We start from the raw sequence: 13,242 nt of genomic DNA, 5'->3' as shown, positions 1-13,242 counted from the left end.
AGCCTGTGCTAATCCTTTTCTTCATTCTAATGTCCGTATTGATGCAGCAGCTGTAAGCCTCTCTAGTGATGACAGGGGGCGGGCATGAGGTAGACCCACCCCACACACACACACACACACACACTCACCCACACGTCAGAACCATCCTCAGGGTAACTCTCTCAAATGTATCAGGAGGCATTATGTAGTTAGGCCGAACAGAGGAGAGAAAGATTGCATCAGTAGTTTATTTAAGTGCCACTCAGAGTGCTTTATCTAAACCTAGGATGGATAACAAAGCTTATGTCAGGGACAAGCTCCATGTTTCTCAAGATATCACTGCTAATGCTAAACAGGTGGCTCAAAATGTGACTTTTATTACTTTTATTTAAACAACATTTCAGTGTATTCTTGACACCTGCATATCAGAACCTCCATTGTCTTCACTGAGGTATTTCAATCTACATAACTCGTGCCTCGCTCTCATAAACCCTTTGGCATCTTGTTTATATGCACAGCTATATATATATATATATATATATATATATATATATATATATATATATATATATATATATATATATATATATATATACACACATACATATATATACATACATACATACATATATACATTATATATATATATACATATATATATACATTATATATATATACATTATATATATATATTTTTTTAATTTTTTTTGGTAAAAAATCAAGATTAATTAATAAGAGAAAATGATATATTTTTTTCCCATGTTGCCCATCCCTAGTGCAAATGGACAAAATACACAAACTAATTTTGCGTAACTGCCTGTATGTGCCACCACAATCCATTCACCTGTCGTCATGTGGTTACGGCTAATTAAAGGGGCTGTACCTATTTTACCGTCCTTTAAAAACAGAGCTACTTTTAAACAGTTTTCAGCTGTCCAAAGTTATTCCTCACTTTCCTAATGTAATCCAAGCATCATAATTATTCACTGTGATGAGTTATGTGTACAACCTGTCAAGCACATGCAAACTAGCATGCTAACAGCAGACTTCCTGGTTCTAAGATGATAAAACACTTCTATAATTAAACGACACAGCAGTTTCAATTTGCCCCTAGGACTTGCTTTGAAAGTGTATCTGCACTAGGGAAAAACTAAATTTGCTAGAGCTACTTTAAGATTTGAGGAAGTCCTCCCATATTACGGCTAGTAACACAGAACATAAACATACCATTTCAAAACAGGACTCATTTTCACTTTTAGTCCAACTTTCACAAGAATGAACTGAAATGCTGGTTTGAAAAAGTGCCTGAAGAACAATGGTGACTGCAAAACAATGATAGAGTAATTAGTGTCTGCTGGAAAACACTTAAAGTGGATGTGTCTCAAAGTGCTGCAGACTGGAGCTTTCAGATCACTCACATTGGCAGTCAGGGCGCGTGGAGTGAGGGAGGAGCGCAGGAAATTACCAGTTGGTTTGAATGAGACTTGGTGCGTTAGTTGCGGGCTCGCTGCTGGCACCGGGGCAGGGGAGCGCACTTCAAAGCAGCGGATAACACAGCTGTATGTTTGGGTAAAAGGAGAGGGAAAGGGAAAAGCAACGATAAAGGGTGCAGCAGTGGCTCCAGAGGCTGAGTCCTGTGTGCTGTCCCCTATAGGGTCAGTGAGATATGGAAAGCCTTTAAACTTAAATTTTATTTTACAATAAAAGAAAACTGATATAATGTGAGCTACAGAAGAGGAAGTTTTAAAAGAAACTTAACAGAAATGATTCGTCCAAAATACCAGTACAGCAGATATTTATTTTTTAGACGTTTGGCTGCTCATCCAAACCTCTTCTTCAGTAGTGGTCAGACCTGAAGGGTGAGGCTAACTACACTGAAACAAACTTTAGCCTTGGCTTGGATGAGCAGTGAAATGTCTTCTCTAAAAAAATAAAAAATAAAAACTACTACTTTTACTACTACTACTACTTTTTAGCCTCTCCATCTGTGAAACGTCCCACAATTTGGCATTAGAATTAGCCGGCAACACCATTAGGTCTAGTTACTGGTCAGATCTGTGCAGAGTCAACTCCACTGACACGGATTTGACAATTTTAACATTTTTAGTATTAACAATTTAATAGAATATATAAGTTTAATGCCAGAACATGAACATTCCACAGAAAGCAGAACCCTCACAAGCAGGTCCACGCTATCATTTAGTTACATATTATATAAGTTACATATTGCACCTTTAAAGACTGAAAAAGTTATGCACATACTCATACATACACATAGAATCAGTTTAACACAGTTTTGCTTTCTGTTAAAAGTTCCTCACGGCCTGGTAAAGCCCTTCCAAGGCTTTTCTTTAATTGAGTCATCCACACAGTGAATAATGCATTAGGTAGAAAGAGGTTCTCAGTAAAGGAAATGCTCTCTGATCAGCAGTACTCTCAGTCACAGTGGAAGGAACGGTGCTGGTGAGAGCTGTGTCCTCAGTCTGCACTCAGGGGGAGTTTAATGTGGAGTTAGTGGTGGGGCATCTCTCCTGTTCACTGCTGTCTGCTCCGATCGGACACACTGACAACAAATAGGAGCAGGTCTACCCCAGGACAGTTTGTGGTTGTGTTTGGGCTTTTTTCCTTGTTCATTTTTCAGACAATTTGGTTAGTACAAGTTGAACTGTCTATACCTGCTCTCTTCATAGCTGTACTAAAATGAACAGCAGACTCCACATACACACTGTGCCACTGTGCAGGACTTCAGTTCCTTAGTCTTTTTATTCCCTGTGGAGTACTTTGTATGCCTTTTCAATTAGCTTTATTACAGGTAGGGAGCAATTCCATATTACTTGTTTAGTCTGTTAAATGATACGTTCTGAACTTAATGACTTAATGATACGTTTCTATTTATTACTGCCCATTAACATTGACAGGCTGAAGCTTCTATTTTTGGATTAATTTTGGGTAAACCTTTATGGCTAGAGTCAAAACTGTCAAAAACAGATTTACACAAACTTCCCCTGACATTCCACTAATAAATAAGTTCTTAAATAACAAAGTAGTATTTTTCTCTCCACAGAGGAAATAAACATATCAGATGTACTATTCACCATCTGCCCGTAGCTTCAGATGCATCCAGAGCTAGCACTGGTCCTTTTTCACACGCTCATCCCTGCTCCTGACTCACACGCCACACACTCATCAGCCCTAATATGAAGGGAGCGACCAGTCAACTCTTGCCTCAGCACTGGTTGCCGCTGGCAACAATCTTCCATCATCATTGCTGCCAGAAAAAAACACTAAAGTGGGTTACGCGAGACTAGAAGCCTTTGCTCTCCACTGTGCTAGTCAAAGTAATGCTTTTCTTCTAAATGAGGCAAAGGCTCTGTCAGCGGATGAACCCACTACATCGGACATGTTTTTACTTTTCTGTTGCAACATTCTTCAGTGTTTAACCTTAATTTCATTTCTGTCTTAATACTATAGTTGCAAATACAATACATACATTAACTCCGACATTAAATATGAATGAATGCAGAGGATATATATCCACAATGAGAGAGTATTCAAACTGCTGTAGTGTCAGCCTGGCCCCAGTACAAAGCCACGTCTCCAGTGTATCCAGGCCACTGCAGCACATCACTAATGCTCATCCCTTGTGTAAAGTACAGAAGTCTATTGCACCTCTTTAATTATTCATTGATAGATTAGTGTGAGAAAAGATGGATCATAACCGGAGGTAGTTATGAAGCACATCCCAATCTCATGTAGCTGGTTTACTATAATATCGATGAGTTAAATGCCTCATGCTCACCTATATCTGAGACACATGTTATATTTTTGATTTGCTTACTCTGCCTTTGTGGTGTGCACATGTGTGACATATCAAATCACAGCTGTTCCTGTTACATGGTGTAAGTAGGACACATCTTCAGACCGTCTTAAGGTTGTGGATGTTTTGATATAATATTTGTAGAATGACGGTACATATATATTGAGAGTTTGGAGGCATATGCAGAAATATACACCATACCAGTACATTTTGTGTATTTCCACTTTATTTTTGCATTACTTATTTAAACTGTTGCATCATTCATTACATGGATTTTCTTAAGCAAAGTCTTCCGCAATGTTTGAGTCACTGTTCAGTTTTCATTTTGAAATTCTGTCTTGTCTGAGGTTCAACTCCTCGGTCTATAAGTATACTTAATAATTGCTCTTCTATGACAACTGCTTGCACACATTTTTTATTTGTATATTCAAAGTTTGCCAATGTTTCAGGACATGTTAAGATACATTTTCATAGAGAAAGTAGTAACAAGATATAACCAACATTATATTACAGTACCTATCCATGTATAGAATGTGAAACAGTCTCTTTGAAAGCACTCGGTGTTATTCCCTCTTGGACTCAATAGATGTTGTTGAATTTGTGCTAGTCCCTGCACTGGTGTCTTCGCTCTGTCGGCTCACAGTGGGAAAGCTGAGCCAGAGTGGTTTTATCCAGATAAAGTTAAGACGCGAGACAATTGAAATGGCTGAGAGAAGCACTGAGAATATACTGTGGCATAAACTTGTGTACTTTATACAGGAAGAAGAATTAACAAGGTCATTTTTATTCAACCAACATGTCCTGACCTATATGTGGTTTTTAGGTGTGCAAAACTGGATCAGATAGGAGATGTTTTCTTGTTAGCCACACACGAAAAAGTAACTGTAATGGCAGTGTAGCAGGAGTGGTGTCTTGCTGAGAGATGCTATCACAGAAGTTGGAGTTTGATCATTTTCCCTCATGTTCTTCTGATAGCTTCTATTCCTCTCCCACTCTGCCAATATAGAAGTAACAAATTTGCCTGAAAAACTTTTTTGCACAGTGTTGGTCTTGTTAAGATTAAATGAAGCCCCAAATGTCTCGTTTTTGTCTTATTTCTTTTTCCATCAAGTTGTGCTGTGTATTTCTCACAAGAAAGCAATGCCAAATTTTACTTTAATGGACTTGTGAAGTGTTGGTTTTAAGTGTTTGACATTTCAAGGAGTTCTTTTTAGTTGTTGTTTGTGGTAAGATATATATGTGGTATGAGCAGTGTGTTGCCATAATTAGACAAATAATTCCTATTCCAATTGTAAGTAGATTTTCAATTTTTTTCTCTTTACTATATACAAATATCTACTTGAAGGTACAAAAATTACAATAAAGTGACAAAAAATCAGTGTTTTAGTGTCATCACTTTTCAAACTTGATTTTGATATTCAGGCAAATGTTTAACACTCCAATTTTACCCATTTTAATACCGCAATGATATTAGAAAAGGTAATTCAACTCAAAATAATTGTAGTTTCTTACCACGTCCCCCTATACCAGTTCTGACTTAGATCAAGATAATTCTAAAACCTCTATGGAAAAGTCAAATTCTGCCTTATTTATGCAATTTATCTCAGTATTGATGCTTGCTTATACAAGTTTTGAAACCAGTTTTAGTGTTGATTTGTATCTGGGTATTTATTTGTTTGATAATAGTAACACATATCAATTCATCTTGTTTTTTCTGCTTCTCCAGATGCCAAAGCCTGTCCAGATGGTGAATTCATGTGTGCCAATCGAAAGTGCTTGGCTGCCGTTTATGTGTGCGATGGTGACGATGACTGTGGGGATGGCAGTGATGAGCTCAAATGCACCTCTCCCAAAACCTGCGGACCCAACCAGCTCCGGTGCAACAGCTCTGAGTGCGTGCCCCTGATGTGGAGTTGTGATGGAGACCCCGACTGCTCAGACAGTTCAGACGAAGGGCCGGAGAGGTGCGGGGGAGAGGGGGTCCCATATATCAACAACCGAAGAGCCAACTGCACCGAGGGGGAGTTCAGATGTGCCAACGGGGAGTGTGTGAGGCTGAGCTGGAAGTGTGATGGAGACCCAGATTGTAAGGACAAGTCAGACGAGATAGACTGTCGTAAGTAGACATTTTCTATTTATTTCTTGCTGTACGTCAGAGGTTCTAAGCCAAAGCCAGATCAATGGGAAATAGATTTATGAAGACTAACTGCAACTAGAATGACTCACAAATGGGACAATTTACTATGCCAAAAACATAAACAGTCCCTGGCAGGGCACCAGCCTCAAAATATGCCTAGACCAGTAGCTCTTAAGCTTTTCACGCAAAGTATAACCAAAGAAACTCTTTGGCGTTTAGAGTACCAACAGATCTAGATCAAGTATATAACAGGATTATTCCAGGTCTAAAAGGGGAGTTCATCATTTCCGCTGTACTTTATTATCCAAATTAGGACAAAAAGTGGATACTGTGAACTCTATATTAGGCAAATCCACATATTGTATACTGAATATACTGTATACTGATTTCAATATACAACTATGTATTTATGAATTACTATAATTGACACCTTAGTCATCCTCATCCTTGTTTATCCCTTGTTTAATAAAATGGGATTATTTCATGTACACCATTCAGGAGAGATGCATTGTACCACTGGATCATCTGAATTGTAACACATGCTTAAGTTCAGTTCACTCAGATTGAACACATGATAGTTTCAGAATAAATTGTAAATACATAAAAATGTTAACTGTGACCAGTAGGCATTTTTATTTGAACAAGAACATCATTCCCTCTTGCTTTGTTATCAATTGACTGCGGTGTTTAAATGAGTTTTTGTTGACAAAGGCCTATTAAAGATGTGGCCTTGTGATGAAACAGGTTTTGCTTATTAAATGGTCATGGCTGAAGGAGTCTCTTTCCTCACTCTGCTGTCTGTGAATCTGTGATAGTTGTACCATTCGTTATCAAGACGCCCACATCTAACACCCACAAGTGTCATTAACGCTGCTTCTACGAGGAATATCTGTCTTGTTAGGTTACAGAGGGGTGCAGACATTGTTAGCTTCGTGTGGGTCCGTGGTTGCTATAAAGCAGCCATTTTATTTTCCCATGTGTGAAATAACCAGAGCATGAAACATTGACTTATTTGCAAATCTCCAGATCAATCTTTTAGATTGTAGGAGAAGAAAATGAGTTTTCGAATGCGTATATAGTACGTGTCTGTGGTTTGGCCATTTCAATGAACTGGTGCAAGCTCTATCCTATTACGCCCCCTCTGTCCTGGTTGCCCAGTGATAACACTAAATCACACAGCCCTCAGCCATGTATATTGCCTTTTAGTGCGGTTTAGAGGGGAGTTATATGGGCGCAGGACCTATGTTGATGAAAAGCTTCTCAGAGCTTGTGTTGGTAATGTTATTTTCTATGGCGTCCACCTGCCACTCCAGTCTTTGTAATATGGAGAAACATTTGTCAGATACAGTAGGAGCAGGTTAACTGTGTATGTAGCATTTCACATTTTAAAAGGATTGAACCTGTACAAAAAAAAATAAATAAAAATGAAATTGTGAATAATTTAACAACACCAAGAAGTTAGGTCATGGTTGAAGTTAAAGGCAGTGGCAATCCAGAAAACTGTTCATTTGCGCTTTGTAAACGTCTGGCATCTTCCATTTGTGGTGTTGTATTGCACACACCAAGCAGTAGCAGAACAATTGTTTCGCTTTAGAGAGATTTTCATCCTAACCACTTTGCGTCTCCACAGCCCTGCTAACCTGTCGTCCCGATGAGTTCCAGTGCGGTGACGGCTCCTGTATCCACGGCACCAAACAGTGCAACAAAGTCCACGACTGTCTGGACCACAGCGATGAGTCCGGATGTGTCAACGGTGAGGCTCTTTACCAGTGGTGCGCTACAGTGTCTGCATCTGAAATTATGAAACATGTGGTTTGTTTTGGATCATAGTATTTTGTTCTTTTTTTGACTGGCTTCCTCTGTCTTCAATGAATCATTTTCTGCAGGAAATTAAACCTTTCTACTGTGAAAATGACATGCCTCAAAATCATATTACATTTTTGGTTACTGAATGTTTTTGTGGCTTAGGAAATATATCCATACACACAGGCTAATTTGCATTTCTATTTTTCAGCTACAAAATGTGAGGGCCCCGTGAAGTTTCTTTGTAAGAATGGAGAGTGTATTGACAGCTCCAAGGTGTGTGACTCACACAAGGACTGCAAGGACCGATCGGATGAGCCCAAGAAAGAATGTGGTAAGGCATCAGAGCTTTTGTATTTAAAATATAGCAGCACAATAGCTTTTGAATGAGCTATGCCCACATTCTGATCCATCATATATAAAAGGAATCAGAACATGTTTTAAGCAGCTCTCATATTTGCCTCCACTGAGGATGTTCATTTTTCAGACATAGCCCCTTCATACACTTACATAATGGCTTTTGACTGAGGGAACAAAAACAAGGAAAATGAATGCAACTAAGATCATATAAGAAGCCCTTATAAAATCCAAAGTGGGTGTGTGCCAGTTCTGTAACTCATAGCTAAACATGTAACATGGGAGAATGAGCTTGGTCACGTCATATTAACTAGAAACTTACGTTTTTGAAGGCAAAGTGACAGCTGGCTGAGTGTACCGACCTCAAGCAGGAGAGAGGAGATAGCATGACCAAAATTGCTATTTCAGAAATCTGCAAATCTGCTACTTCCCTCCCATGTGGTCTGCCCTCTGTCCATCCATCCTCCCTGTCTCTGATTCCTCTTTACCACAGCTCAGGTCCTGTTCACAGCTCATTAAAACCATGTCCACACACACCTTGCTCATCGCTCAGCTCACTCAATTGTTCACTTGCAAGATGTTCCCCAACTGGAAAAAAATAAACACTTAAAGAAGCAATTCTGAGGTGAAATAATGAAATGTTAATTGTTATTGGAAAATCTTGTTTTGTGTGCTGTCTTATTAGTGATAATGGCCTTCTCGATCATTCATTTACCTCTGCACCTCTCAGAAACAAACAGGAAGTATTGCAAGTATAAGGGTTGCCATGGTGAAGACGGAGGTGGAGAGCTCTCAGACATCATGTTTATCTCCTCAGAGGACATACTGTCTACCTGTACATGAGTGTCCATGAAAACACAGTACCATGTATATTTTTCTATAGTGAAGTGTTTCTTAGCTGTAAGCCTTGTCTTAAAAACCCTATACATTCTGCATATATTCTGCTCCTAACTGTGGAAGGAAAACCAAGAAAATTGGAGCAATGAGAGTGAGTTGACTCGAGGCTTTCCAGCTGAATTGGAAAAGGGATTTTAAAGTTGGCATTTGCTGCACTCAGCATCTACTTTGAAAGTGTGGTTGAAATGTGCTTTGAGTATGGCCACCTTTTAGTTTTTTTTCATCCTAGCATCCAATCTGAAAGTATTATTTAAAATGTTACATCAAGAACATCTTGACTCTTCTGGTAGAGTAAACAAATGGGAGATTTTTCCGTCATTAAGTAGCATACCTGATCAATTTGCATCTCATCACCTCAGCAACGGTCAAAGGAATCAATATGTTATTTCCTGATAAACATTTTTCTCACTTAGATTTATAATACAGCTTCATTCTCTCGATTCACACAAAACCTTCTCTTAGAGCCCAAACTCCAGTGTTAAGTCAGTGAAATGATGTTTTGTTGTACTTTTGCTGCCTAGTCACAGAATTTCTTTAATTCACACATTAAAAATTGCCTTAAAGTCTGATTCATTGACTCTTTCGCTCTGCACTAAGATGGTGTGTCTCTTAAAAATTCATAGTTACAGATTACAGCATTAATTTTTTTACTGTTCCTCGACAACATGTTTTGTGTAATGTGAGATAAGAATTGGAGTACATCATTATATAAAATCCTCATTCAATTGTTTTTTGTTTTGTTTTTTGTTTTGTTTTTTTTCTAGGGTTAAACGAGTGCATGATCAACAATGGCGGCTGCTCTCATGTGTGCATGGATCGACCAATCGGCTATGAGTGCCAGTGCCCTGCAGGTTATCAGCTGCTGGACAAAAAGACCTGTGGAGGTAAGTGAAGAAATATCCACCAGTGATTCTACTGGCTGACCACATTATAGAAATGTGAATAAACACTAAAATTAAAGGTGCACTAAGAAGTATTTTTCATAGTGAGTGGTCAGACACTTGCTCGTCTCTATGGAGATGCTGTTGCTTTGCCTGGCATGTTCAGTATGTCATTTAACAGTTCTGTCTAACATATATTCAATTACATGTGCATCAAACAAGCAGATGGCACTACCCTTTACAAGAAAAGCAGACTGTAATATAATTTTAGATCTGCGTTTGAAATTGTATTGTGTGGGTCTATGTTTTCATCGTATGGACCATATTTAATTGTTCTTTATTTTGAATATCATGTTAGGGTAGAATATATATGCCCATCTCAGCTGCAGAGGAAGGCACCTGCAGAGCACACCATACTTAGATACTGATGGACACAGATACAGTCGGTGGGCTGGCTGACCAAACGTGTCCAAAATGTCAGTCTCACAGGAAAAAAAAGCTTTTCACACCATCACACATTGAATATCCTTCACACCTTCTGTAGCTAAAACACCTTAAGCCAACTCAAGGTCGCAGTGGCATTTTACATTTTCTCATTTGATATTTTGTAGATTTAACTAAAATATTTATTAGGACTGAACTGTTCTTCTGTTTTGCAGATATTGACGAGTGTGAGAATCCAAATGCTTGCAGCCAGATCTGCATAAACTACAAGGGCGATTTTAAGTGTGAATGTTATGAAGGATATGAGATGGATCCTGTCACAAAGACCTGTAAAGCTGAAGGTGAGCACCAACACAAATTCAAAGTTTTACAACTCATTACAAAAGCAGTTTAGAGTTTGGATACATTTTTTGTTATTATCTTGTTTTCAATAATAATGTAACCTCATGCTCTTTTTCTACCATAACCATCAGTTGTTCAGGTGCTTTTATTCACACTTATTTGCTAAACGCTTCCAAAATGGCATCCCCAGGATAAATACAAAGTTTGCCTGTTCCTCGCACCTGTCGCATCCTATTAGACACATTGAGGTGTGACAAACTGGAGTGCTGAGCTGTGTCGAACACTTATAATGAGCCAGGGTTTTTCTTTAGAGGCACCTAGCTTTGTCCCAATGGGGGCTAATTACACTACATTTAATTTGCTTTTGCTTTTGGGTTGTTGACAACAGCTGAAAATAACTCTGAACAAGTGAACTGCTAAGAGGCCAATTAATTTTCTTTGACCCAAAACTGTGTCCAGCAGCTTTCGTCTAGAGGATTTTAGGGGTCACTTCACATGTTTACACTCCATTTTGCTCAGACAGCCTAATTAATTATTAAGTAGAAAGAGGCGAGCCAAATTTGCTACTCCCCATAGATGTCAAATGTTGATTTCATTCGCCTCAATTAAAATGAGCTGATAAAATTTCCAATGCTCTACAACATGGAAGCTAAGTTTACATTTGAGAGTTCCTTGGCCGCTTGTATGTTGATCAACCCGCTGTGCCAGTTTTATTTCAGAGTTGGCTCGCAGTTTTTTGTGGCCCGGGAAAAAGTGTCTAAAAATCACTGAATACAACAGTAACAGCGTTTGGCTTTTGCTGGATCAAAGCAACTGTAGCCTTCACAGTCTGTAAACAGCAGGGGAGCAATTTTCTCTTAAAGGGGGTTGAAAGTATTGTCAGTTTAATGGACACTTTTTCAAATGAAAGTGAAAGAGACAGAGGAAGTCCATGGCAGCGCAGTCATGTTTGGTGTATCATAGTGGGTTAGGAAGGTTTTGGGACGGACTGTCATTGGAGGTAGCTGCCTTTTAATGAGAGAATTCCATATCACCCTCTGGAGATAACTGGCTCCCGCTGGGGTCCCATTACAGAGCAGTGTCAGGAGCAAAGAAGCTTAATATAGATGTTACCAGACAAAGGTGACCATCTATACGGATCACATGGAGGCAAGGAGGAACATCAGATTGTTTCTTCAAAAGTGGAATTTGTGTGCTCTCACTGTGTTACCATTGTTTATCTTCTTCACACGGTCAATGACGTACTTGCGTTTGGTGAATTAAAGGTCCTATATTATGCAAAATGGACTCTTGTGAGCTTTAAGCCATGTTTTAAAGCTGTTACCTTGTCAAAAACATACATGGAGTTGAGTCATCCTTTATTATTAGTCTCTCTACATCTCCAAAGCTCAAAATGCTCTGTTCTACCTTGTGATGTCATGAAGCGGTAGTTTTCAAGTAAGCAAGTCCTTTACCTTTAGTTAAGCAGAGATTGGCATTTCCAGTGCTGATAGTACCCAAATGATTCTAGTGAAGATGTATGCAGTTTTAAAACACGGTGGCTCACTTCCTGTACTACCACATGACATCACTCAACCTAAATATGAAGGGTTTGTGTGTTAAACATATGGGAATGAAACAAAACTTAACTCCAGGTATGTTGTTGATGAGAAAACAACATTATAACATAGATCAGAAAATAGCGTAATATGGGCCCTTTGATGACTCAATTTAATCCCAAAAAGAGTAGCAGTCAGAGTAATTTGTTGTCTTTGTATGTCTAGGGCTTAACTCAGTGTTTCCCAACCAGGGATACATGGACCCCTGGGGGTATGCGAGCTCTTATAAAGGGGGGACTAGAAATGGTTGTCGAATTGAATAGTCTTTGAATAATTGTTTGTAGTAATTCTTAAACCCTTTAGAACATTTTGGAGGATTTTGAACACCAATATCATTAAAATCAGAAAATAACAACCTAAAACAACTGACCGAAGTTAATAGTTAGTACAATAGATTGCACCCTAACACACTATTGTTAAAATTAGAGTTGTGTTAGAGAAAACATATATCAAAGTGTGGCTATCTAGGTGAAATACAGTGTATAGAAAGAATCTCATTGGTAAAACTGTGGTCTTCCTGCCACATTCTCCCTGCACAGCTCATGTATCTGCATTGATTCTATTTGTTTATCTGCCTTGAGACGTAATCACCGTCTGCTCCCTTAATCAGCAAATGACAATTATCTTTAAATGGCGTTTAATTGGTCGATCTGTTTTTTAATCTGGTCACGAATTCAAATCAGATTACAAGTCTTTACAGAGTGAAACTTGCAGGTATTCTTTGCTTGTTTTCTTATTGGCCCAGTGTCTTATGTGTATGTTATGTGTGTACTGGCAGCTTGTAGAAAAAGCTGCTCATATGAATACAAAGGTTCCACTGAACTATATTTGTTGGAACTAGCAAGACGTGTAGACTTAATAATGCATGAGGACACAATCAATACCACAGTGATACTCAGCACTTTTTAATCACAGAATATTGTCTTCCAGCTCTTGTTGGCAAAGGACTCTATTGAACTCCTCTGTTAACATTGCATCACGGATTTG

At 38.7% G+C, this 13,242-nt stretch overlaps 1 protein-coding gene across 2 annotated transcripts in view; it reads left to right on the top strand.

The window, feature by feature from the left end:
* Positions 1–13,242, top strand: part of LOC117384891 (low-density lipoprotein receptor-related protein 8-like) — a 62,406-nt gene that overhangs the window by 40,440 nt on the left and 8,724 nt on the right. For both annotated transcript variants that reach the window (XM_033982057.2, XM_033982056.2), the window contains exons 5-9: positions 5,523–5,912; positions 7,564–7,686; positions 7,948–8,070; positions 9,755–9,874; positions 10,531–10,656. In XM_033982057.2, coding sequence (XP_033837948.1) covers positions 5,523–5,912; positions 7,564–7,686; positions 7,948–8,070; positions 9,755–9,874; positions 10,531–10,656 — 882 coding nt within the window. The remainder of the gene's footprint in view (positions 1–5,522; positions 5,913–7,563; positions 7,687–7,947; positions 8,071–9,754; positions 9,875–10,530; positions 10,657–13,242) is intronic.

Source organism: Periophthalmus magnuspinnatus, chromosome 17 (genome assembly GCF_009829125.3).
Source record: "Periophthalmus magnuspinnatus isolate fPerMag1 chromosome 17, fPerMag1.2.pri, whole genome shotgun sequence".
In the NCBI taxonomy this organism is placed as follows: Eukaryota; Metazoa; Chordata; class Actinopteri; order Gobiiformes; family Gobiidae; genus Periophthalmus; species Periophthalmus magnuspinnatus.
This window is presented reverse-complemented; position numbering and strand designations above follow the sequence as displayed.